The following is a 26070-nucleotide window of genomic DNA, read 5'->3' as shown; positions in this document are numbered from 1 at the left end:
TCGTATCTGCACTGAGATCCACTCAGTCTGAGACAACCACCAGGTTTTAATTCAAATTCTAGCTGGAGCACAAAGAAATCATGAAACTTGCCATAAAGGACTTTAGGTGTAATGTTTGGGCGTCTTCTAAAAACCTGGATCCTGATCCAGACTAAAACTTCAGGTGGATTTCTACATCTCCTGCTTCCGAACCAACAAACAAAGACGAGAAATTGAATTGACGTGAATCGGAAACGCCAAAACGTAGCCTGCATCAGTTTGGCAGTGAGACACCAGAGCTGGTGATAATGTGTGAACGTACATGTCCTGCTCATGCAGACCTGCAGCTCGGCCTCTCCCACGATCCACATCATGAAAACCGAGCACGGTAAACGACCACTTGTTGATTCTGTACATCCACTCAGACTGAGTCGCCCCTGAGGCCTGATCCCAGGTGCACTGACCCCGACTCCTCCTGTCGTTACCTGAGCGTCTGGCGGGGGGGGGCTCCTTCTCTTCTTCTTCACAGAAAATAATGTCCACAGCCGCCGCCACAGGAACGTGGCCACCAGACACATGCTGCCTAATATCCAAATATCTTTATCCCTCAGGAGGTTCTCCATGTTGGACGCCCTGGTCTCCCTGTCCCCTGTGGTCCACCTGCCCGGCCGTCTGTCTTATCTCAGCCTGGCTGCCGAGGGAGTCTCAGGTGGCGAGGGAAGCAGCTGTTGACATGGGGTGAGACGGGTGGTGTTGACTATCAAAACTCCTTCGGCTCTGTTCTGAACTTTCAATCCTTCCCTCGCCACGGACCCAAGCGAGAAGAAGACCTCTCTGCTGTCAGGCCACCCGCCCACCCTGCCGCCCATTCCCCCAGCCACCCGGCTTCCTGCCTGCCTCGCACCACGGGACCTAAATGGAGAGGACATGCCGTCTCTGAGACGAGATGGGGACAGGTGGTGTTGGGTTCAGGGTGTCTCCGCTGTACGCAGAATCAGATGCCTGCTGCCGCTGCAGGCATGTTAGTGAGGTGGTGTCCTTTAACTCCTCACACAGCACTTCATGCATGCAACACTCCTAAGTATATCTGTCAGGCCTCTCTCTCTCTATCTCTCTCTCTGCGTCTCGGGAACACACACATTTGTGTGCATGCGTCGCTGCAGATACACACATTGGCAAATAAGCAGAGAGGCACGCACGCCTGAAAACAAACACCTGCATCTGCGCGGAGTTAAGTTTAAACTCATCTGCAGCCGCAAGCAGGTGAAAACGAGACCAGTGCTGAGGAAGCTGTTTCCGAGGAGTGAGACGGGTGAGACACAGTCCACTGGAGGGGACATGCTCGTCTCGTTAATTACAACCTGAAGGAATTATATACAGATCCCACAGATCAGAAGCCTCCCGGGGCTTTGCCCAACATGCTGGTTACTGTGTGAAGCACTGATCGGGTCATCTTCATCATCTCTACAGGAAACATGGAGACTTGGTGCGGTGACTTCCTCCCATTGACAAAAAACATGCCAATAAATATTATAAATTTGGTATTATGTCAATTAGATGATTCTAAATTGGATTATTTTTACCAGCCCTCTGCAACAAGGTCAGGTGATTGTTGCAGGTCTTTGATGTTTTGATTTTATTTAACCGATGAAAAACAGTTTGCACGTTCTTCTGCTTTCAAACAGTTGAAAAGGTTGTTTAGCAGGTCGTTGAAAAATGTTCCCGACAGTTTGGTGAGGTTTGATTTAACAGGCAGCAACAGCAGGAGGAGGAGGAGGAGGAGGAGGAAGAGGAGGAGGTGGAGGATGAGGAGGTGGAGGAGGGTACAGGGGTCACAGAGGCTTCAGAGCAGGACCCCTGGTTGCAAAAATATTCTCGGTGTCATGAAGCTGATGAATCTGTGTCTGATGCTCAAATTTTTTTTTAAGCTAAAGTAGGAAGATGGAGACGATGGAGAACAGATGGAACTGCACTGTGATTGGCTGAGGACATTAAATTCCATTAAGCGCTTAATATATTTTTTTTTATTCCTCTGGCGCCGCCTCGTGGTCACTTCAGAAACATCAAGGAGAACTGAAGAACTATTCCTCTATATGCAATCACGCTGTTCAGCTTTGATTTACTTAGTAAACACCACACATGCAGGAGTTGAATCAAATTTTTCTGGATTTTAATGAATATATGTTCGTGTTGTATGTATTTAAAAAGATATAAAAAACAATGAAGTGCCTCTTTAATCAGTTTTTACATATTTCACATTTCTCAATGCAAAAAAATTGCATCTCAACTCAAACTCTGGTCGATACCGGATCTGCAAGTATTCATTTTTCAAACCTATATTTAGTTTGAACATAATTTATATTTAACACTTACAACTTCAATTAATACTTTACTTTACCATGACATAAACTGTTTTAAAGTTATAGAATGCAGCATCTTTTAGTTCAACGTGATCGCGTTTGAATTATCAGTGCACACTTCTTATATATATTCTTATATATCTCAATATTTATTGAATGTGCTTTGAAGTGTTTCCTTTGGTTCCTTGCAGCTCACATGTCGACTGCTACTGATGATATCAAAATATAAATGTTTTAACTTTAGAAACTAAGATTATTATTACAAAGTTCTTAGTGAGTAGCTCATTGCAGGTGCCCGGATGTTTTCTGAAATCAAAGTCTCTCATTGTGACTTTGACGTTGGTTCATCTATTAAGAGTCTTTGTCCCACAGCGCCATCTTGTGGCAGCTACATCTGTGTGTGTCCTTCAACAAGTTCCAAACAACTGTTACTGTCATTCTCACACAGTCACAGCCGCAAAATACCAGGTGAACCATATGGATTAAAAATTCTATCAGATGATTAATGCAGCAGCTTCATAGTTAGTTTGATTGAGAGCAAGACACAAAAACTACCCAGGGGATTTCCATGAAACCCGGTGGACAGATGCGTTAAGGTTCAGTGAAGAACACGTTAGATTTAGATGTGGATCCAGATCAGGAAGTGCAATAAGTTCCACTGGTTTCACAGAATTGGACTTTACACTGTGTCAGGCTGTGGACAATGTTCAGCGCTAATGTTCATGTCAGTTTCAGGAAACAGTTTTAGATGAAAGGGTAAAGAGGTTTGACACATGGAGTTAAAAACGTCTGCAGGGGTCAGAGGTCAGTGGAGAAGGTCGAGTCAGGTGTCAAGGATTCATCTGATCATCTGACTGATTTATGACGACGATGATGGGGGGGGGGGGGTGGTGTGAGAGCGGTGCACGTTACCCGGTGGTGTCCTCCCTGCAGCTCCACGTGCTTCAGCTCCCAGAAGCAGCGCATGGTCTCCACCTTCTCCAGGTGGCGGTAGAAGGCCAGGCGGCCCAGACGCAGGCTGTTGCTGCGGTTGCGGATGGCCTTCCAACCCTCCATCTTCTCTACGATGGGGGACATGGGGATCGGGGGGGGGAGCGCTGACGACGGGAGTTTTCCATTGTTCTTCGTGGAAACAGACTCGTGACACTGAGTCCTCTTGTCTGACCTGAAAGTACAACAAACATTTGTTTAATAAAAAGATTCAAGTGTAGAAATGCTTCATCTCCAGCCTCTCAGATTAAAATCATTTTATGCTCAACATGTTTAACAGACATAAATAATAACTGATTCATCTCTTAGATTAATAAAATCTGGGGACCCTTTTTCAAACAAAACCCTGCTGGTGAAGAGATTCTGCTTCTATCCTCATCCAAAGAGGTTTTTTCTTCTACTTGTTTTTATCTGCAGGTTTTAAAAGTTCTACAAAACGTGGATGTGAGGATGTGACACGAACATTTTCACAGATTTCCCAGGGAATCATTCATGAATCGTGATTTGAAAGTATTTGATATCTATGAATGAGAGAGATTTGGTGCAGCTTGATTGAATGTGAGGCGACTGTTGGATCTTAACTGAGCTCTTATGACTGACGTGAGGGTTTTGTTGAAAATGTCAAGAAATCAAAACTTATTTCACTTTATTCTCTGACCTTTATAAAAAAAAGAATATTTTACTCACTCTGACAACAATTTTCTTTTGCAGCACTATTTGCATTGTCAATATACATATATACATATTTGCTTATCTCTGTGTCATGCTAATGTATTTGCATCATCCCAAATAGTTTTCCTCCAATATAAATATATCACATGCTGAACTACTACACATCTTTAAACTGACTCAATAAAGAGCTTGTTTCCCTCCTTATACAATATGAGTATTCAATACTGTAATAACACTGATGCAGCCAGTGACATCCAGGGGGAGCACCTGGCTACAGACAGATATAGAGCTGTGAGGTGCTCGGCTGAAGAAGCAGTGCTCTCCACCGGCTCTGCTCCGGCGTGCTGCAGCAGTGTCTCACATCCAAAAGGGACGACTGATGATGCGGTGCAGAAAAATCCTGGCTGCCGCCTGCCGCAGACAGCTGGCTTTCTGCTGCGCTCTACCTGCTGAGCCTCTGGGGGCAGTCATGGGAGATCACTGGGGGATATTTATACCTCAAGTACCGCAAGTGCCCCCAGCACGATGCTCGACAATTAGCGAGGTCAGAGAGTGGCTGTAGTTTCAGTCCTCTGATGCCGCCGGCCTGAAGCCGCCGGGGGCCGATCCTCAGCATCAGGGGCCGATCTCAGGGTTAGGATTTCATCTGCAGAGCTGAAGCCAAGAGAGCGGTGGGGGGAGCACCTGTCACTGCTCCTTATGTCGGCCTTTTATACATTCAGTGGTTCACTGCTGGCAGAACGACAAAGTCTATATTTGGTTTTAATTTTTGTTTCTGTAGAGGATGTTAAAGACCGGGTTCAGTCTGCAGACGCAACAACTGTGCAGATTAGTTTACTAATTATATAGCTGATGAAAAGGTAACATGACGTCTGGTCGATGTTGATATGAATCACTGCATTAAAAAAAAAATGTAATCTTATACTTACATACCTATATTTACTTGAGGTGTGAGGTTATTATTGATATTTATAATCTTAATTATTATCATTATTTTAATTATATTGTTGTTTTTATGATGGTTAGACCTTGACAAGGAAACCCGAAAGGAGGCTGGATTTTCAAAATAAAAGCTCCCAAATACACAAAACCTAAACATCTTCATTGCATTGTATTGTTTATAACTTTATAAATGTCATTTCATAAATCCTTATTGGAAAACATGTTTTGGTGCATTTCAGAAAGCATCTGCAGAACAAAACAGTTTTTGAATCAAATACTTTTTACTATGAAAGTATTTTATTTCATATATTATAAACAAGGACTATGCATCTCCTCTTCCTCACATGCGATGCTATCAGGAGCTTCTGACTTGATGTGGAGACGGCTTCTGTGCAGCAGCGATCGAGGTGCTGAGCCGCAAATAACTAATAATAATAATAAGAAGAAGAAGAAGAAGAAGAAGAAGAAGAAGAAGAAGAAGTAGAAGAAGAAGAAGAAGAAGAAGACGACGAAGAAGAAGAAGAAGAATTGACATACTACTGCCTATTTCTATACCTACTTATATTTATTCCTCGCTCATGTTGAGAGTTAAGTGCAGAGGATGCCGCAGCGTTTGAAGTCCTTATTTGGAATATAAAATTTGATTAATCTATTGTGTTCATATCTTATTTATGACTTTATGGCTGCAATGTAAATTTCTCTTCAGTAGGATTAATGTAGGACTATCTTATCTTATGTTATCTTATCATATCTTATCCGTGTATCAGCGTGTTACCTTGCGTCCTTGTTTTATTGCTGACGTGTTTGTATTTCATATCTTTGATTTTATAGTGAAGCACTTTGAGATACATTTTATGAATGAAAGTTGCTGTATAAATAAAGCTCAGACATGTTGCAGGCAAATTACTGCATCAATCATTTCCCTTTCAAAGACTCTTTATGACCACGGTTATTTCTACACACGTTTTACAGCACGTTCGTCTTTAGCGTTTTCTATTTGACTTTGTGTATTTCGGACGCCACAGTTGTTTGACCCGACCACCACCCGCTCTGCCCCTCTAGCCGGGGCCCTTCAGGAACGCTCGTCCTTCCTGTTGTGACGGAGTCGCCCGGCGGCTGAGCAGCCTCCCGGCCCTGGAGAGAGAGAGCGACCCGGTGCCCCGCAGCAGGCTGGCTGACCCCGGGTCGCTCACTTTAAAGGGTTTTTATTTTAGGTTGCTCTTTATAGTGTAGTAAACGGGGGATGCGGGGGGTCGCGGGGGTCGTGGGGGTCGTGGGGGACGCTATCACCAGAAATGGAAAAGCTCCACTGGTGAAGAAACCATTAGGGGGCTGGAGCTTGCCGCCAGGTGGTAAGGAATTAAAAGTGAACAGATAGATGCTTCCACACAGTTTGACTCATTGCTGTTGTTGCCGTTACATAAGCGTGCCAGCGTCCAAGCAATGCAGTAGTTTGTGTATGTTTACTTTGCTTGGCGGCCCTCGGTAATCCCCCCCCCCCCCCCCGGCTATAAAACAGCAGGGAGGTTCCTGTCCGTCTTCTCCATCTTAATCCTCCTGCGTAAACTGATAGGAAGAGCTGCATGTGTCTCATAGCTCTCGGAGTGGCCATGAATCACGAAGGGACCCAGAGGACGCTGGGACTTCACGGGTGTATGTTTAGATGAATGGAGAATAGTTCAAATCCCTCAGTAAAATGCTGAATGCGCCGCGAGAGCGAAGCGATTAAAAGAAATAAAAATCACAGACGGACCTGTAACTGGAGACCTGCAGGCTGGGGGGGGGGGGGGGGGACAGATATCCTGGAGGGTGAGCTGGTGGGTCCGAATACACACACAACGAGTTTTGATAATGATGATAATGCCACAAGGAAGTGACGTGATTAAGATGTTTAATGTGCGGTCAAATGATTTCTCCTTGTCCAGGACTGAGGCCAAATATCAGGCTCTATACATAGCCGTGGGTTTAATGGGGTAGGGTTAGCAGTTGGACGTCAGAGCACGAGGACAATGAGGACTCTTAAAGACAGGGACACGGTGACAGACGGTAGCAGCAGCTGACAACACAAACTCATCCGTGTCCCCTTGTAATTACACGATTAAGTAATAAAGCGTTTGAGAAGAAATAACAGAATAAACTGGATCTGTCCTATTTCAAAATAGTGTCTGTTTGGATACGGATCAAATATTTGAGCCACATTTCTGGAAATAGCGGATTATTGAGGAGCATCTGTTATTCATTTTAAAATTCAAAATATAAAAATATATTTGGACAAATGACAGATCACAATATGTTTACAGGCCTCGTGCCCCATTTGGAAATGGTTCCTTCCATCCCGAGCAGTGACGGCTCCATCAGGCGGATCCCTCTGGGGCCGACCGATCCCTAACCCTAACCCTAACCCTAACCCTAACCCTAACCCGAACCCTAACCCTAACCCTAACCCTAACCCTAACCCTAACCCTAACCCTAACCCTAACCCTAACCTTATCCCAGGATTCACTGCTGATAAAGACCAAACCAAAGCCAAAGGATCGGGACACGGCTCGTTCGGGGTAGACGGGTAACACAAGAGAATAGTGGGACACGTCACATTCATCTCATTTCCCAATTCAGTGACTGATTATTCTCTGAAATCCAAACCTAATCGTCACAGCTCAGTCTCAGACTCAAACATTTGAAGAAAGCACTTCTATCTCTGTGCGTTCTCAGCAGGAACGAGTTGAAGAGCCTGCAGCTCCGACCCCGGCACCTCGACAGCTGCCTTCACACGGCTCCTGAGCTCCTGCATTGACACATTCGCATCGTGTGTATTTAACACATGTAGAAATAGAAAATCCGGGTTAGCAAGAAGTCAGCTTACATAGTCACGCTCTCCCTTCGTTATCGTCAGCTGCTCTTAGGCCGGGTGTTGCTTTTCCTTTCCTCTGAGACTCAGGATGTGTGAGCTCGGCCCTGAGCGGAGACGGTGAAGTGTGTAAACGTGAGACTCTTCGGACGGATCTGCTGTAAATGAGCCAAAACCTTAAATTTCACACAGTGAGTCGGGGGGGAGCTGCTGGATGTGAAACCAGTCCCATTCTGAAGTGAAGTCTCTCAGCCTCTGTTCACGTGCTGTCGGGTTGACGGACGCTGTCGTCGCTCTGCAGCAAAGATAACAGCCCGTGGCTCCATGTCCGGTCGCTTATGTTGTGTGTGTGTGTGTGTTTGTGTGTGTGCATGCATGTGTACAGTTCATACTTATGCGTAAGTGTAATGCAGGGGCCTGGCTTTACCGGGGGTTTGCTTGCTATGTGTGAGCGTGGTACAGAAACAGCAACAGGGCAGATTAGGGGACTTTTTTTTAAGTATCAGGCCGGGACAGAGGATCTGGACCCAGATGGTCGGAGCAGGAGGGGCGGCCTGGACAGTCTTCACCCCAGGGTGCTATCTCTCTCTCAGGGGCCTCTGCCATCCGGGTTTAGTAGTCTCATGGAAACAGTCATTAAAGCCCATAAACCACAGGAATGCAGGGGCGGTGTCTGAGTGTGCGTGGGTATGGTGAGAATAGAACAGTACAGAACATTATGATCCCACTCAATCAATCTTTCGTTTGACATCAGGGAAAATGAATATAAAGTTTAAATATACTTTCAAACGTCGTAAACGTCGACTGCAGTTGGATTTTTTTGAAATTCTCTGCAGCTGCAAACTCGCTCAGGAGATTCTGACCGTGCTTCCCCTCTTCATTAGAGAGGAGACTCAAGTGACCGCAGCCACTGCTCAAATTATTAGGGCATCATATTAAAAATGAGCTGCACGACATGATCACAATATCAAGTGATCGTCAGGTTTATTTTTTCTAAACTCCACGTTCCCTCCTGTCTGAGCTGCCAGCTCGTTGAAGCTGTCATCGCGGCTGAGTCCAAGTCCTGATCAGCGAATCGTCGCCGCCGCTCTGCCAGAGCGACATGTTGGAGTGACCCTGTTCCACGAGAACCGGGCCAGACTGTCACTGAGCCCCGGGACATTCTGCTCTGAGAGTCGCACACACAATGCACAGAGATAAAGAGCGTCAGACGAGTTGGACCAGTTCCTCATGAAAGACACGAGCTCTGCCAACCCAGCACACGACGGCCCACATGTAAACACTCAGGCTGTGCGGTGTGCACAGATGTACACACTCACTAATGCTCCGACATATTGGGAACCCCCCCCCCCCCCCCGGCCCCTCTACAATCCTTCACAGTGACAACAACTCAGCAACCTCGACAGACGAGTGTAACTGTAGAACTTTGATCCGATGTACTTTTCCATTTGGCCCAGAACAAAGCAGGACTCTTATTTTAGTCCTCAGCAGATTGAGTTGCATTTTGTTTTGCATCAAAATTCTACTTGGACTCGGTCGAATCTACGTTTATTATCTCACTGCTATATTTAATTTAACAGATTCAAAGTTTTAGTCCAAATTTAGGAAGCTTTTGAACATGAATTTCCATAGCACAGAAAATAAAAAGCCTCTTTCAAAACTAAGAGAATTAAGAGAAGGAAATCAAACTTTTAACGGATGTTCTTGTTTTAGTTGTAATTTGAACGTATTCATCACACTGATATGAAAACATGACAAAGAAAAGGCTTTAAGTTTGTCAGATATTATTTCAGATCAAAGATTAGCAGAGCGTAGCTGCAGTCAATCTGTGGTCGCGGCTGCCCCCCCACACTCCACTGTAACTGACCCCCGAGCAGCAGAGGTGTTAGAATTCAGATCATGCTCACTACGCAGGTTTAAGATTTGCTTTGCACTTCGGAAGAACAACACAAATATTCATTGTATGCGGATCAACAACGTCAGTTTTGCATGGATGTTCGTACACCGCTGTCGGGAGAGAAGAATGCACGTTGTTGAGGTGGAGAGCCCCCCCCCCCCCCACCCCGAGGACTTACCCCTGGTAGTTTGGGACGTTTGCAATCACCAAAATCTTCTTCTCCTTCCCTCCCATGTCTCTCATGGGTGTGATGTCTCCAGGTTTGTCCTCCTCAGGTGCTGCTGTTTGCTTTAGTGTCCAGGTTCTGGATGCTCTCGTCCTCCCTTCACACACTCACACTGATCCGGAGTGAGTCAGGTCAGGACAGGCGCCTCGACGGGGGGGCACCGGCTGCTTGTGGCTCTCTGCAGTCGGGAGCCACAGATGTACATGGGATAGTTACAGGGGGGGGGGGGCGGGTGAGGGTGGTGGTGGTGTTGGGGGGGGGGGGGGGGGGGGGGGGCTGTCTGATCCGAGACCCAGGGGCCACAGGGAGGGACGGAGAGGAGGAAGCGTTCCAGGGAATGTGGCTTGTTATAACGGAACGAGCGGAATGCATGAGAGCCATGTGTCTGTGCAAGAGCTGGGATGACAGACGGAGAGGGGGGGGGGGGGCGGCAGGGGAGGAAACGGTTTGGGGGGGGGGGGGGGTTTGTTGGTGTTTACTTCTAGTTTTTTTTAACCTGTGCTTCACGAGGATGGTTTCAAACACACGATTGAGTCGATAATCTGTGATGATGTAAATAAACATGAATCAAATTAAATCAAAGTGCATTCGTTCACCGAGGCCCAACAGAGTCCTTGTTTAAACTGGATCCAGATCTTTATTTGGATCTGCACCAAATTGCTCACACTCATCAACCTACATGTCAGAACGTTCTCTATCTGACCACCTGTGTTATATAAATGTAGAAAATCACTTTTTTCGTTCATTATTATCGGAAAAATCTCTGAAAATGTTGGAAAACATTGAGTTTTGCAACATAAAAGAAAACACATTTCTGGATCTGCCCCCTGGTTAAAGTTCTTCCTTGTAATGTAAAGAAATTAGGTTGAGTAGTTTTTGCACAATCCTGTTAAAAATATAATTCAAGTAAATCAGAATCAGAATCAGAATCAGAAAGTATTTATTGCCAAGTAGGTTTACTTCTACAAGGAATTTGCTCTGGTTATTGGTGCATATAATGAACATAGAAACATAAAAACACAATAAATACAACACACATAAGAAAAGCAATAAAAAAAGAAACAATATATATTTACTTACTATTTCTATTTGTAAAGATATTTACAGTAAAGACCGTTCGCTTCTCTTGAGCATCAAACTAAAATACCTCTTATGAAACCACGGCACATGTGAAACACTCGAGTCCCGAGCATGAAACTGCTTTAACACAACTCATACACGTGTGAGTCCCGTGTGACTGATTCAGCTTCTACTTTAAGGTAACACATTCCACCGCTTTGCAGACGAACCTCTCCCACAGGAGCCTGGCATCCTGCTCACGTGGGAGCTGGTGTATCAAACTTTGATTCACACCAACGATCAACCCTGATCCGCCACGAGGGGCCGAGGGAAACATCCTCGTCTTCGCTGCAGCAGAGACGAGTAAAGAATTAAAGTCCTGTTACCCTGAAAGTAAAACTGTGGATAAGTCAGTACACACGTCAACAAAATATATATACAATCAATAGGTCTTGTGGTTTTTAGACGATTGATTCCCAGATTTCTCCTGTGCTCCAGACTTTGACCCATAGACTCATTGTCGCGTGTTGTGTTCATCGCCCTCGTGTGTGACCTTCCTGACCTTCACATTAGGGAGATCAGTATTTAGTCTGCGCTCCTGACACCGAATCCTCCCTCGCTGCCCTCGTCGCCCTCTCGTCTCTCTACCTTCTCTCGCCCGCTGTGTGCTAATCTGTGTGCTAATTGGCTACAGTGGTGCGTGTTGCTCTAGCCTGCTGGTGCTATCTTTAGCACAAACTCAATTACATTGTCCTGGGAAAATCGCAGTGCATCAACACGCACAGGGAGCTGTCACACCCTGTGTCTGACGTTACCTTCTTTGTGTGTACTGAAAAGAAAAACAAATCCAACAACGTGATGGCACAACTCACATAACTCGCATAACTCACATAACTCACTAGGTAAGAGGAAATTAAAATGATCCACAAACTACTGTTAAGACCGAGAGTAAGATAAAGTGTGAACCAACGTGTATCTGTGAGTAAAGTGATCGTGTGAAGACTCCTGACAACGACCATAAAAACACTTTAATATAAAATCATTCTGTCTGAAGAACTAAAGCCAAAAAGAAAAGCAAAAACTCAAACAGTTTTTCACACAATGGAAAAAAATATTTATTTAATATAAGAAATATAATGAAAACTGAAGAAAATCAAAGGAAACTATAAAAGTTTCATAAGCCTTTTACAGAATGACGGAGTCATGTGACACAGTTTCCCAAACAGGAACTCATGAAACAGACGCACTGAGTGACACCCAATATAAAGAGCTGTGTTTCCTCTGAGGTCCTTTCAGCCTATAAGTGTCTGGTAAGGTCTCAGTAGAGTTTTTAAAGATATATAATATCACCATAACTGCAAGTGTAAATCCTTCATGTGCCGCCTGCTCACAAGCTGCTCAACAAAAGGCTTCTTCGGAGGAGGAGAGACGGGGACACCATGCACACTTGACACAGATGTCCAGGGGGCCACAGTCACCGCACCTAATCTTACCTGGAATCCGGACGGGAGGGCAGATCCCCTGATGATCCCTGAGAAGGTCACAGCTGTGTGGGCGCACGCTGAGGCCGATGTGCCGGCTCACCACGGGTCCCTCGCCCTCTTACTGCCCCGGTTTGCCTCGACTTGAAGTGCCCCTGCAAGGAGGAGGCTCAGTGCAGGGCCGTGCTCACATGATCTCGTGTCTAGAAACCTGCAGCACACTGATGCCCAGATACCTTCTACGATGGAGCGGTAAATAAATAGACTGGTGAACCACTAACTCCAGTTAGTCCATAAGAACTGATCCAGGAACTGATCCAGGAGCAGTGGTGGGTAGAGTAAACAGAAAGAGTACTCAGGTAAAAGTGTTGTTACTATATAATTACAATGGCTCAAGTAGAAGTTATAAGTACTTGAGTATTAACGTATCTCATGAAAAAACTACTAAAGTGAGTAACTCCATTATAGTGTATTGTGTTCAAACGGGATATAAAGAGATGATAACTATTTAAAGTGCACATTTGTCTCTTAAGCTTTTCAATGGAAATGTTTTCTTAACACTCCCTTGTCACTAAGCTGCTCTATGGAGCTGAGTGTGTTACTTCATCCCCGGCACCCCTTGGCTGGATTTCAGCTTCATTGTGGTTCAGCATGGAAAGAATCCAAGGTGTGTCTCAGACAAAATACCTTTTAGACTTGTTTCTCGTAAGATGAGTCTTAGCTGATCAAAGTGATTAATTCAGAAACACACCGAGCCACGGCAGCAGGATCCCACCCGGTGTCTCACCCACAAGTGAAAGAGCTCCTGCAGTGTCCCCCATTCACGACAGTTACTGCAGAGTGAAAGAACCTGCTGCCTGTGGCTCCTCAACCCATCTCATGACGACTCTGACTGAGTTCAGGAACAGTTTTAGATCTGGGAAGAAATCTTCTACTCTGACCAGTCTTGTGCCTTTAGTGTTGTGTAGACAGGAGTGTTCATCAAACTGTCCTCTGACTGAGAGGAAGAACACGTGGGTTTGTCTTTGACACTTTTTTTGGCTGTTCACTGTTTGATTGGATTTCTGGGCTTCTTCTTTTGGTGGAAAGTTTGAAAAACTCTTCCTCAATCCTGTAATCATCTTCGTCAGTGAGCACTGACTCTGAAACTCTAGTGGCCGAGTGATTATCTCTGACCTCGTCCTCCTGATGGTTGTCCTCACTGTTCTCCTCCTGTGAACCTTGTGTGTTGCTCTCTGGCACAATTGGAACAGAGGCCTCAGCATCATCCGAGGCAGGCGGGGGCCCCAGGTGCAGAAGCCACCATCCACCATCCACCTGCACATTAGAGATAGGGACCTCTTTGACAGGACTAGCCAGTGACAACACGGGTGTGAAACGGCCCTAGAATCACAACTCCACTCTCCAGTAGCTGGTTAGCTTTGTCTATGCTGTATAGAAAAAACACCACATCCCAGAGACGTTTTGCATCACTCTCCGTCTGTCATCTCTGCCTTTGGGTCTATGCCAACAGTAATCACCAGTCTACTGTGTTAAATTTTATAAGTCTGTGCTCCTCTTTCTCTTCCTTCTCAGAACTGGTTTCACATCTGTTCAGAACAACTCATGTGTCATCTGCTCTGCTCCTCTCTGGTTTTGTTCCTGTTGGTTCTCCAGTTTTCACCGGGTTAAGATTTTCTTTTTGCCTGCCTACCAGCTTATCCACCAACTGACTGTAAGCATACTTATTTTGATTTAATTTTTTTTTTTAAATATTTCTAATGTCTGCATTTGAGCTATATAGGCTGACATGATGAACTCTGGTCAGTTTTAAGCGAAGGAATAATTTGCAAGTTGTTGAATTTGTAGCCTCCTGTATTTATATGTGTGTTTTTCTTTGTGACACTTGAGAACAGTTTTGAGTAAAGACCTCACAGAGTGAACACACGTTGGCAAAGTGGAGACATTTGTCCAGTCCTTACTTTTTCAAAGGTCTGTTTGAAGAAGTTTCTTAATGTAGGAGTAGGTTAGGTTCGGCAACGAATGTGTAATGTTAAAGGTGTGTGTGTGTGTGTGTGTGTGTAATATACATAATCAATCACCCCATGTGATAGTAAGGCTTCTGACAGCTCAACATGTAGTCGTCTACAGTAGTATCATGGCATAAATACACTTGAGCTGCTCCCAGCTTACTGACTAACTGATTTGGCTCTGGTCGATTTATTCAAACTGTCAGTTGTTGGTCTGTGGCTCTCAGAAGCTCAGTCCTGTTTGCCTCGGCTTGCTCCTCACAGCAGTGATATTCAAAATGTCTCATTTGTCCAGAATAAGGACGATATCGACCCTACATAGGAATTATCATCTGAATCTGAAGCTGCTCGTAGCTTTACAGAGTTTTATAGAAGTTTCAGTTCCTCGTTAAGCTTTCGCCTCAACTTTCCTGTTTGATTCACACTCAGCACTTGCATCACATTTTTAAAAAATGCAGGCAGTTGTTATTAATGTGCCCATCCTGCTCAGAACCAGACTGACAGCCTCAGTAACCAGCTGGTTAAGATTGAAGAAATATTTCATTACTCCCAGGAGTCTATAGAGACTTAAAAGAGTGGGATGATGGCAACTGTAAATTAACCATTTATATGGAACACAGTAAATTAAAATTATCTATTTTTTATAACAGACTTTTCTTCCATTCTTCAACTGTGTCAGACATTTTCACATTAATTGCAAGTAAGAAAAAAATGTGTTGATAAGAATCTGTTTTTTCTCTGCAGAGATTTAAAGATGATGAAAATCCGCACCAAAACATTGTTGCTGGGGGTTTCTCTTGCTCTGTTGGTCCTCTTTCTCAGTAATTATTTTACTGAGCAAAGAGACATTTGGATCCCCAAAACTGTGAGAGAGGGGAGCAGTGAAATAAACACATCCACCACGAGGACCTCCTACGTATACTCCTTCCCAAAATGCCAACTTAACGCATCTGCTGGAAATGTCGAAGGCTTCAGCTCTCTTCCAGGGAATATACAAGACTTTCTCTACCATAAACACTGTCGACATTTTCCCATGCTGCTGGACATCCCTGACAAATGCGGTGGAGCTGATGAATCTGCAGAGGTCTTTCTCCTCCTGGTCATTAAAAGCATCGCTGCTAACTTTGACCGTCGAGAGGTACTGCGCAAAACCTGGGCTGAAGAGAGGCTGCACAACGGTGTGCAGATCCGGAGGCTCTTCATCTCAGGAGTGACGGGTTCTGGTTTTGAAAGAGAGAGACAGAACAGACTTCTTGAACTGGAACAAAAAGAGTACAATGACATTCTTCAATGGGACTTTAAAGACACGTTCTACAACCTCACCTTAAAGCAGGTGCTCTTCCTAGAATGGATGGAAAGAAACTGTCCGAAAGCTCGCTTCTTGCTAAATGGTGATGATGACGTTTTTGTCAACACAGACAACATGGTTGAGTATCTCCAAGGCCTCAGGGACAATGATGGAAGCAAGCACCTCTTTACCGGACATTTGATACAGTACGTGGGGCCCATTAGATCCCAAGGGAGCAAGTACTATGTCCCAGTACAAGTGCAGGAGTCAGAGTCTTATCCCCCTTATTGTGGTGGTGGAGGCTTCCTCCTGTCGGGCTACTCAGCTATGGTCATATACAACATGTCCAAGTCCGTCCCTTTTATTCCCATTGATGATGTTTACATGGGGATGTGTATGGCCAAAGCAGGATTAGGTCCAGTTCACCATCTGGGTGTAAGGACAGCAGGAATGTACATTCCCTCGCATAAACTAGATGAATTCGATCCCTGCTATTATAAAGAGATTTTACTGGTGCACAGATTCCTCCCAGCAGGCATGTATCTTATGTGGCAAAGAGTAAATGACCCCAATCTAAAATGTGAATTGTCAAAGAGCTCATTTTAGTAGCATTAAGCTCACTGGTGGGTTCAATACCCTGTGATCAATTATGACACAGCCTCTAATGTCACTGGTAGAGGTTTAACCTAAACCAGACAACAACAGAAAACAAATCCATGCCCTGACAGTGACACAGAGTATTTACATGATACATGAGAGAATTATTGTCCAAAATATAAAGTAGCGCTGAAACATCGTAGCCTTTGCGAACTGAAGTTGATTCTGTTTCTACTTCTTTTGGATAAACTCTAAACAAAAAATAAAATTGTGGTGCCCTCAATTGGCGAAATTAAAGATTATTTTACAAACTTTACCTCGATGTGGCCGCCTGCCTAGTTTTGTGCTTTATTGAACAAACTCATTAATATATGGGACATGTTTGAAACATGTGCTTTCCCCTACTGAGCAATTTAAAAATAGTTTTACACACATGTTTCAATATTGTTATTTAACATATCTTACAAGTTTTGTTATGTCATAAGGGTTTTTTCTCAAATGCCGTGAAGTGGCAGAACCCAAAAAACCATTCAAACATAAAGCATAACACACCCCTGGATAGCATTTACCCAAACCTTAATAAGCACAGCCAGTCAGGTGACTTAAAACTTTTGATATAGAAGGTAAAGCCCATCATGTTTGTAGGTTGTCCCACACTGACTGTAAAGAGCAGGGAAGATACAGGACAGGTCTCATCAGCCAAACAAATACAGACCTACAGTACGGCACTGCAATGCCTTAAGTTTATGGCTTTTTTTAAATGTTATCGTGCAATGTTTTTCTGTAGACGCAATTGAATCACATCTATGAAGAGGGAAAGTGGGTTCTGATACAGAATTTGTTGTAGATCACAGATTGTACCATTTTATCAGTGGGTGGCCCTTTAATGATGATTGCGTCTGGGTGTGTATGTTTGTGTGTTTTGTTGGTTTGTTATTATAAAAACTTTGTTGGGTAAACTAAGAAATTAGTATCACTTAAATGGCACTTAATTATAGCACTTTGTAGTTTTGCTCTATTTTTGAAGATATTGTACTTTCTTGATTCTTGTCGTTCTGGGTTTGTAACCTTGAATGCACTTATTGTAAGTCGCTTTGGATAAGAGCGTCAGCTAAATGAAATGTGATGTGATGGACTATGGCCCACTGTATTGCAGCTGTCCCTCAGAACGCCGCCACGCCCCCCCCCCCCCCCCACTGTCAACAGTCCGCTCCAGGGCAGGGGGGCGTGGCGGCGTGAGTGGCCCAGACCTTCGTATTTTTTTCTATATGTGGCCCTCGGGATATAAAGATTGGACACCCCTGCGTTAACACAACCCTTCCACAGATGTAAAATGCACCTTCTACATCTACATTTATACTTAAATAACTTTTGAAAAGAGTAAAATAACCCTAAAATAACCTAGGGTTTAGGAATGAAGCTGCCATGCGTGGTTAATATTGTACAGGGGTGTTGATTGTTGTTTTTTTGTGTCATGGTCAAAAGTTTGCCAATATAGAGGTGTTTTTATGTACTGTGAATATTTATGTTTGTTTGTTTATTCAAAAGGGAACAGGAAGTTTGTGAATCCTTGCAAAAAGTGTGTTTAATTAATTAAAGAGAAGAATGCACATGAATCCATAAATGTACTGTGATGTAACATACACCTCCATCAGCTATCAACGAATCAGCACGAGCTCATGTCAGTTACAGTCTTCTATACATACAGTCCGTTAGAATTTAGCTAGCTAGCATTTAATCACCAATAGCATTGAAAATGAAACGTTAATGTAAACGTGAAAAGTTCAGCTTCACTTACATCACTCTAACATAATTTTATACCACAGCAATAAAGTGTATAAAACTATAGTTTATTGTAATCTACTGTAGATAACTGCAGGGCAACAAGTTCATTTTGAAAGAGGAACATTTAAAGGAGCATCAAAGCATGAAGTTATTGTTCAGGTGGACTGTCTGTTTAAATGTAAAAAAAACTAAAAACTAAAATTATAAATGTTGCCCCACTGCTCATTTTTGAAAGTATTGAGGCTCTTAAAAATAAATCCAACAATTTTGAAAATAATTTTGTAATATTACAAGAACAACTTTGTGATTTAAAGAGAAGAAAGTCGTATCTGAGAAGAAATTCATAAGAAAAAATACAGTTATAACGTCATATGAAAAAGTATTATAAAATAAAAAAGGGAAATCCGTTTTCAGTCCTGCTTTTAACGTTCGTTTAAAAGATGCACGTTGAATGAGTTTGATCAAGTTTGTTTCTCCTGCAGAGATAGATAGCGATCTTTGCTCGCCGCAAAACAAAGAGATTTTACATGTGACCTCACTATTACTCTGACAAAAAGTGAAATCCAGGTTGTTTCACTAACTTTTTTGAAGGAACTTTTGAAGGAACTCGAAAGGCTGACAATGAACTTTCATGCTTGATTAAAACTTGGTGTTTTTTGGTTTCTGATCTAATCGTGAAGTTGTAAATCCGGGTGGGGTGCGGTGAAGTGTGTGTCAGGATCAGTTCATATCTTTAAAGGTTTCGCAGCGACCGGTTTGACCAGGTTCTCACAAAGAAGAAACTGTGTTCACCATCTGTTGATTCAATGAGCAACTGACTGGCTCAGGAACCAGGGTCAAATACTGACACCTTATTTAATTGCATCTAAAAGGGGGGGGGGGGGGGGGGGGTATTAACTCCTGAGTCACGCATTCGGATGAGGTCAGTATTGTGAACATGCACAGACAGAGTGATGACTGATGAGCCAGCAGAGACTCATCAGCCTAATTAGTGAGACCGCAGAACAAGTATAAAAATGGATGACATGACAGATCCCAGAACTGAAGACAAATGATCTGGATCGCCCCCTGGTGGCTGGCTCCAGTATGGGTCTCCTCGTTGTTGTGGATGGGACATGGACCATAGTAAAAAGTCAACTTTATGCCGTGGACATCAGACTGATGTAGGTTCAATTGTTCATGTTTCTGATAAGTTGTGTTTAACGCTTTATAAACAGGGTGAAACATCCTGAGTGACACATGGGACTGACTCGTGATTGGTCAATTGCTCAATACTGCGCAGCTCCACCCCCCGATCACTCCAAGATGGCCTCGATCATAGCCAGTTTATATATATATATTTTGGCTTCATTTCTGGACAGTGGCAGGAACTGGAGATGCGTCGTCCATGTTTATATACATTTGAAATCAAATCAAATCAAATTCAATATCAATCCTCCGTCGACCAGACCGTCTATTTTCTCGATGCGGTTTGCGCCTTTGGAAAGTGAGTGAATGAGTTTCTTTAAAATGTTTAACTGCTCCTTTTATTCACCTTTAAAAGGCACATTAAGGCCAGAGCTATTGACCAATCACAGGCTGTCCTGCTCAGCTGACCTTGACAAACAGGCTTGTTGCCTTGTGTCTGTTTTCTCTCTCTGAGACAGTTTTTCCATTGCACCACCTTATTGATGCTACTGTTCTGGGTCACGGCTGTTGCAACCCAGCACGCAGGCTTTACAGGATACAGGCCTTTATTTTCTTTGTAATTTGTGCTCGGGGGAGGGGGGGGGGGGGGTGAGCACATGGTTTAAGCCCACCAACAAACCCCTTTTCGGAACCAATGTAAACATCTGCACTGTCAATGGAACAAAGGTCCTGAGCCGATGACAATCTCAGTAACGGGTTTAAAATTACATTTCTGTCGTCTGCTATTTGCAGCACGTTTCTGTATTTGTTTGTGTTGTCAAATAGATTTTCCTTTTGCTCCTGTTTTGTCTATTTTATTGTGTTTTCCTGATCCGCAGTATGTTGAGCACCTTGAGCCAACGTAGTAAGTGGAATTGAGAAGGACCAAAAAGGCCTCTAGGCTGTGGGAAAAATTAAATAAACAAATTAAATTCCACTTAGTGTTTGAAAAGGCAAATAAATGCCTTTAAAATAAAACAATTCTGTATGAAGCCTTAACAGTTTCTTGTAGCCAACAAAATATGTGAGTGTCAATGATTATTGATGAGGTGTTTTCTCTGATTTGGTCCTTACATGAAGTCAAGGGAACTTCTAACTTATGATAGAGAAGTGATTAATTATTAACATTCAATGAAATTTCTCATGAACTCATATTGTGACTCAGGTTCCACGAGGTGTTATATAAAATATGTTCCAAGGTGTGAGGGAGACAGGAAAAGGGAGGGAGGGCTTCTGTAGTGGGTGAGTCTGGTGGCAGTTATGTAAGAAGACGGTCAAAAGGTTTATCATGGATAAGAAATGTTTATCATGGTTACCAGCGGTGACTGTGACCCTCCTTGATGGGTGAGGAGGACGAGACTTTATCCCAGTAAACTCCACAGACACACCTTTCTACGGTGGCCCTGAGAGCTCAACACACTGCAACTCAAGAAAACAAATGCAAACGGACAAAACACAAGCAAAGGAAGAAAACGTTTTCATCCATTTGACAACACAACACAACACACTATAGTAATGTGCTACAATTCCGGAAACAGATGCAGTGCGATGAGCTCTCAGAGCCACCGTACTTTTCAGTGTTTCACATTCATGTAAATGTAACAACCATACATTAACTATCATGCCCCAGCTGATCCCTCCAATGTAAAGAGTCAAATGAGAAACCCACAACTGGGAAATATCAAAATAATCGGAATAATGATTATAAGTATTAAACAGATTATTGTTTTCCGTAAAAATAAAGGAATAAATCAAACCATAGCAACGCCTGAAGAACCGTTTTCACTCGACTGAGCTTCCTGAGAAGTTGCAGCCTAGTTGAAGTTCAGAAGACATTAAAATGCATTTAGTTTGTGGCCCCCAGAGAACATAACATTCTGTATGCTCCTCACTGTGTTTGTCTTTTCCTAACCTGATTCCAATATAAACTTTGAGAGATTTCATATTTTCACCATAACTCCTACATGGTCAGTGTTGAATTTATTTTGAATGCAACGTATAATTCATTTTCTGTGGCATGATTCGATTTAATGGAATACGCCATTAAACATCGCTTTTATCATGATTTAATTTACTTAGGGATAGCAACTTTTTTCTAACTAGTTTGCTGTAACTGCGGCCGTATTGCTCATAGAGGCTGGGTCCTTTATATCATTACTCTGGAAATATATAGAGATTAAAAGCATAAAGCGAATATTTGATTTTGTAAGATTAGAAACATATCACACATGACCCTGTTTGTCATGAGTTACACCCAAACAACAATCAATGCAATATGTACTTCTGTTTTGGCAAGAATCTGGCTCTGGCATAACATATGTTGCAAATCGTTCACAAAGGCAGCATAAAAACAGGTTGTACAAAATCAACAATGTGTATAAATACAAGTTCCGTGTGAGATTCTCAGTAAAAGTGATAAAGATAAATAAATACACTTTATCAGAGTTATCGCAAAAAGAGGTTGTGCAAACAATTCCTCAGAATTGTGTTGTTTGCGTTTTTTTCCACGGGTGCGCAGTTGGCCTATAGCGTTGTTTTGTTCCCAGCAGTCAGACTTATCGCCCAGTCACACCCTCACATATACTGTATATATACTGGTGTACGTGTTCCTCTACTGGCCACTCAACCTTCAGGTTCACTTTCTCTGCTTTCACATCTTCTCGTCTCTCAGGTATTTTGCGTTTATAATCTGATTCTACATTTTTCTCGCACTGTGAGATCATGTTTGTTATGATTTGGAACTATATACAAACAAAATTGAGTTTGGTTCAATCCCAACTCATCTGGTGGGTCTCGGGGGTCTTAGCACATTTTGTTCTGCAAAATATTTTAATACAATCAATACATATGACTAAAAAGCATTTTTTGTAAATTACAGGACAACTGTACATCCTCAGCCATGGGAAACGGCCCCAGCAACAACCCCAGTAACAGCAACAACCCCAGCAGCAGCAACTGCAACAACAGCAGCACCAACAGCAGCAACAAGATCCTCTCAAACAGCAACTCAAGCCAAAACTCAGTCAACATTGGAGGCAATGTGCAGCTGTACCGGACTCTGAGCCGTGCAAACCCATCGGGGAATATGTTGGTGTCTCCGCTGAGCATCAGTTCAGCTCTGGCTATGGTCTACCTGGGAGCCAGAGGAGACACAGCTGATCAAATGGCCCAGGTACATCCCACCATGTCTCTGTTACCTGTCATTCAGAGAGTCAGAGCTGTGGGACCAGTTGGTTATGATGGAGCAGACTGAACAGTGTTTCTAAACCATCTGTTCTTCTGACTCTAGATGAATCCCTGACACAAGGTCCAGTATGTGCTGCTCTCTGACAGCAGGACATTGATCTGACAGTTCAGTTCATTAAACCAGTTTGCTTTTTAACAGAAGAACAAATCTTACAGTTTCTTATTTGTTCTTGTTTCATCTCATCTATTAATGACTTCAGTGTTAAAAATGTGCATCTCACTCTAAACAGATTCTGCATGTGAATATGTTGAATTTGCAGGTGAGAGATGAGATTTTGTCGCCTTCTGATTTCTACATTTTACAGATATTTTACAAGTGGGCTGGCAGGAAAACTTCCAGAAAATGTTCTGAGGAACTGACTCTGAGTTTAGCTTCCTCACCTACAGACCCTGGACTCTTAGGTGACATCTGAAAGCATTAAAAATATCATGTGTTAATCCAAACTTCCACACAGGCCCTGTCATTCCAACATGGTGAAGCCGTCCACGCCGAATTCAAGAAGCTGATCGAAGACATCAACTCACCATCGAAATCATACATTCTGAAAACAGCCAATCGTCTGTATGGGGAGAAAACCGCAAAGTTCTTTCCTGTGAGTTTTCATTTTTCACTTATCATAGAAGCAATTGATACTTAAATTATTTTCTTTTAAAGCTTCCTTGAAAGTATAACATGATATCTGTTCTCTGCAGCAATACCTAGAAGACAAGCATGAGTACTACAAGGCTGACCTGAAGTCTGTGGATTTCATCGAGGCATTGGAGGCGAGCAGAAAGGAGATCAACACCTGGGTCGAGCAGCAGACAGAAAGTACGACTTTACACCTGAATTTAATGTAAAAGGGAATAAATCTTTCTACATTGTTCTGAATTCTCAGGTTTTCTGTTACATTTCAGATAAAATAAAAGATCTCCTGAAGCCGGGGATAGTCTCTGAAGGTACGAGGCTGGTTCTGGTCAATGCCATCTACTTGAAGGCAGACTGGATGTATCCCTTTGATAAAGCAGAAACCAAAGAGATGCCCTTTAAAGTCAGCCCGGTAAAAAAATCATAATTTAGCAATATGTGTATTGTGTGTACTTTAATTTATGGTTATTACATTCTATGTCCCTTGGCTCCTCAAACTAGTATAGATCGTAATTTCACTTAAACATACAATGGGATTTGTTAGAAACTTGATCCAAACTGTTCAGCTGATTGTGCTTCTGTGTGTCAGACTGAGAGCAAACCAGTCCAGATGATGTTCCAGAAGAAGAATCTGAACTACATGAACATCCCTGACTACGGTCTGCAGATCCTGGAGCTGCCGTTTGTGGAGGAGGAGCTCAGCATGTTCATCCTGTTGCCTGAACAGTCCACAGACGGCTCCGACCCTCTGCTGAAGGTACACACAGATTTTTTTTCATATTGAGATTCTCATATCAAACCTGCTGCTCACTCCCTGTCGAGCACCTAACAGCAGACAGACAAAGATGGAGACTAGCTGGTGAAGGAAGTTGAACATCTATGAACTAAAAAGCCAGATATTTCCCTCAGGAGTTGGTAGAGACCAAAATGGTAAAACTACTACATGTGTATAATATGCATCTTACAACTGACCAGCCTGTGCAATGTTATTTGTCTTTAACAGACACTGTGTTTACTAAACAACTGAAGTTTAGCTAAAAGGAGGCAACAGCAACTCAGTCGATGACTGTTGTTTTAGGGGGTGGAACATACAACAAGATGGAGAATATCCCTTGTAGGTTCTACAAGATGCTACAGATGTTTCAGCCTTTTAATCACAAGACATCCTCTTCTTAGTTTTTAGAGATGTGATAAAATGTATTTGCTCTGTTCCAGCTGGAGAAGGAGCTGACGCTGGAGAGGCTGGATGAATGGACTGACAGGGAAAACATGTTAGTTCACTCAGACATCCACGTTCACCTGCCAAAGTTCAAGCTGGAGGAGGAGTACAAGCTGAAGGAGCCTCTGTCCGAGCTGGGCATGACGGACGTGTTCTGCCCGTCACAGGCTGACCTGTCTGGCATGAACGGCGGAAGAGATCTCTTCCTGTCTGAGGTGGTACACAAGGCCTTCGTGGAGGTGAACGAGGATGGCATAGAGGCGGCTGCAGCCACAGGAGCTGTGGTCTGTGCTGGTAGCTGTGGGTCAGAGAAGGAGGTACACTTCACAGCAGACCACCCCTTCCTCTTCTTCATCTGGCACAATAAAACCAAGTCCATCCTCTTCCTTGGCATGTTCTCATCTCCTCAGTAGACAGAACCAGGAGAGGAAGATATTCAAATAAAAGCTTAATCCTTTAAATCTGGGCTTTATTTTCTGTGTTTTTGTCTGTTTTTGCGCTGAAGTTATAAATGAAGATATTAATTAATGAAGAATATTTTTGATGGAACAACGATTTGTGTGTTAATTTTGGAAAGTTGTATTCTTGCAGTTTATAGCAGAATTAAAAACTGAACAGCAATAGTATAAATTGCACTAATGCCCACTTCAGGAAAAGGTAAAAAATATAAAAACATTTTTTAAGTAATTAGAAGATAGTTTGCGTTACAGCGAGGCGGTAACACCGTCTTTTAAAATGGTTCCTTCCATCCCGAGCAGTGACGGCTCAGATGTTCACCCCTACTGATGCCCCACATCTTGGGAACCCCCCCAGCCCCTCCGATGCTAACCCCACACTGACAACAACTCAGCAAACTCGACAGACGAGTGTAACTGTATAACTAATGTTCTTTTCCATTTGGCCCAGAACAAAGCAGGACTTTTATTTTAGTCCTCAGCAGATTGAGTTGCATTTTGTTTTGCATCGAAATTCTACTACCAACCTTCAATGAGGCCTGCCTGGAGCAGACCAACGTGGTCTCATGAAACGGTTCGTAAGATATCTTATGAAAGTTATGTACAAATTTTCGTAGAGAATCCTACGAAATGCACAGCGCTACAAATGCGCTATCTACAAATTTTCGTAGACACTCCTATGAAATGCTCATAACGACAAGTTGCCTGCGCAGACCTCTGTAGCACTCTGATCAAGCAAGATGGCGGAGATTGCTGTATGCTTTCTTAATAAAATGTATTTTGATGATATTTATGTCGAGATATGTGTGTTTCGGTTTCAATATTTTCATTCATGGTTAAAAAAAGATCCGCTAATATGTTTTCTAAACCCTATTTTCACAACCTTAATCTCAACCCGGAAGAACGATACAAAGAACTACAAATTAAACGGTGAGCCCGTAGGTGGGTGTGTGTTGTTCCCATCTTTTGTAGTTCTAATGTGTTTCACTAATATGTGAGATTGCGACCGGGAACCTTGCATGATATTTTCAGTTTTTTGGTGTGACAAAAACACCTGTTTAGTCAGATTTTGTTTTTTTTACTATTAAAACGGTAAAATCTAGTTTTTTCAAGGTTTTCGCCCTACTCAGTGGCGCCCCCCATAGGTTTGCATTGGGCTATGGTAGCAAACACAATCATGTGTTTCACTTTGGACCAAGTTAGAGACATCTTTGTTCATTAA

The 26070-nt window shown here is 43.1% G+C and overlaps 2 protein-coding genes across 2 annotated transcripts; both read left to right on the top strand.

Annotated features, from left to right (window-relative positions):
- Positions 1 to 13922: 13922 nt before the first annotated feature.
- Positions 13923 to 17964, top strand: LOC128447768 (N-acetyllactosaminide beta-1,3-N-acetylglucosaminyltransferase 3). The gene is made up of 2 exons (XM_053430092.1): positions 13923 to 14168; positions 15208 to 17964. The coding sequence occupies exon 2, from the start codon at positions 15218 to 15220 to the stop codon at positions 16355 to 16357; it is 1140 nt and encodes a 379-aa protein (XP_053286067.1). The 5' UTR covers positions 13923 to 14168; positions 15208 to 15217; the 3' UTR covers positions 16358 to 17964.
- Positions 17965 to 22184: 4220 nt separating this feature from the next.
- LOC128447756 (leukocyte elastase inhibitor) lies at positions 22185 to 24899 on the top strand. Its single transcript, XM_053430077.1, has 6 exons — positions 22185 to 22472; positions 23002 to 23139; positions 23240 to 23357; positions 23444 to 23586; positions 23764 to 23931; positions 24390 to 24899. The coding sequence occupies exons 1-6, from the start codon at positions 22200 to 22202 to the stop codon at positions 24804 to 24806; spliced, it is 1257 nt and encodes a 418-aa protein (XP_053286052.1). The 5' UTR covers positions 22185 to 22199; the 3' UTR covers positions 24807 to 24899.
- Positions 24900 to 26070: the final 1171 nt, after the last annotated feature.

Source organism: Pleuronectes platessa, chromosome 9 (assembly GCF_947347685.1).
Source record: "Pleuronectes platessa chromosome 9, fPlePla1.1, whole genome shotgun sequence".
Classification (NCBI taxonomy): Eukaryota; Metazoa; Chordata; class Actinopteri; order Pleuronectiformes; family Pleuronectidae; genus Pleuronectes; species Pleuronectes platessa.
This window is presented reverse-complemented; position numbering and strand designations above follow the sequence as displayed.

What these genes read in the sequence shown, in the direction of transcription:
- LOC128447768 (XM_053430092.1), top strand. Translation starts at nt 15,218, where the DNA reads ATGATGAAAATCCGCACCAAAACATTGTTGCTGGGGGTTTCTCTTGCT.
- LOC128447756 (XM_053430077.1), top strand. Translation starts at nt 22,200, where the DNA reads ATGGGAAACGGCCCCAGCAACAACCCCAGTAACAGCAACAACCCCAGC. An exon ending in CAGCTGATCAAATGGCCCAG is followed by an intron (nt 22,473 to 23,001) that starts GTACATCCCACC and finishes ACTTCCACACAG; the next exon opens with GCCCTGTCATTCCAACATGG. An exon ending in GCTCCGACCCTCTGCTGAAG is followed by an intron (nt 23,932 to 24,389) that starts GTACACACAGAT and finishes GCTCTGTTCCAG; the next exon opens with CTGGAGAAGGAGCTGACGCT.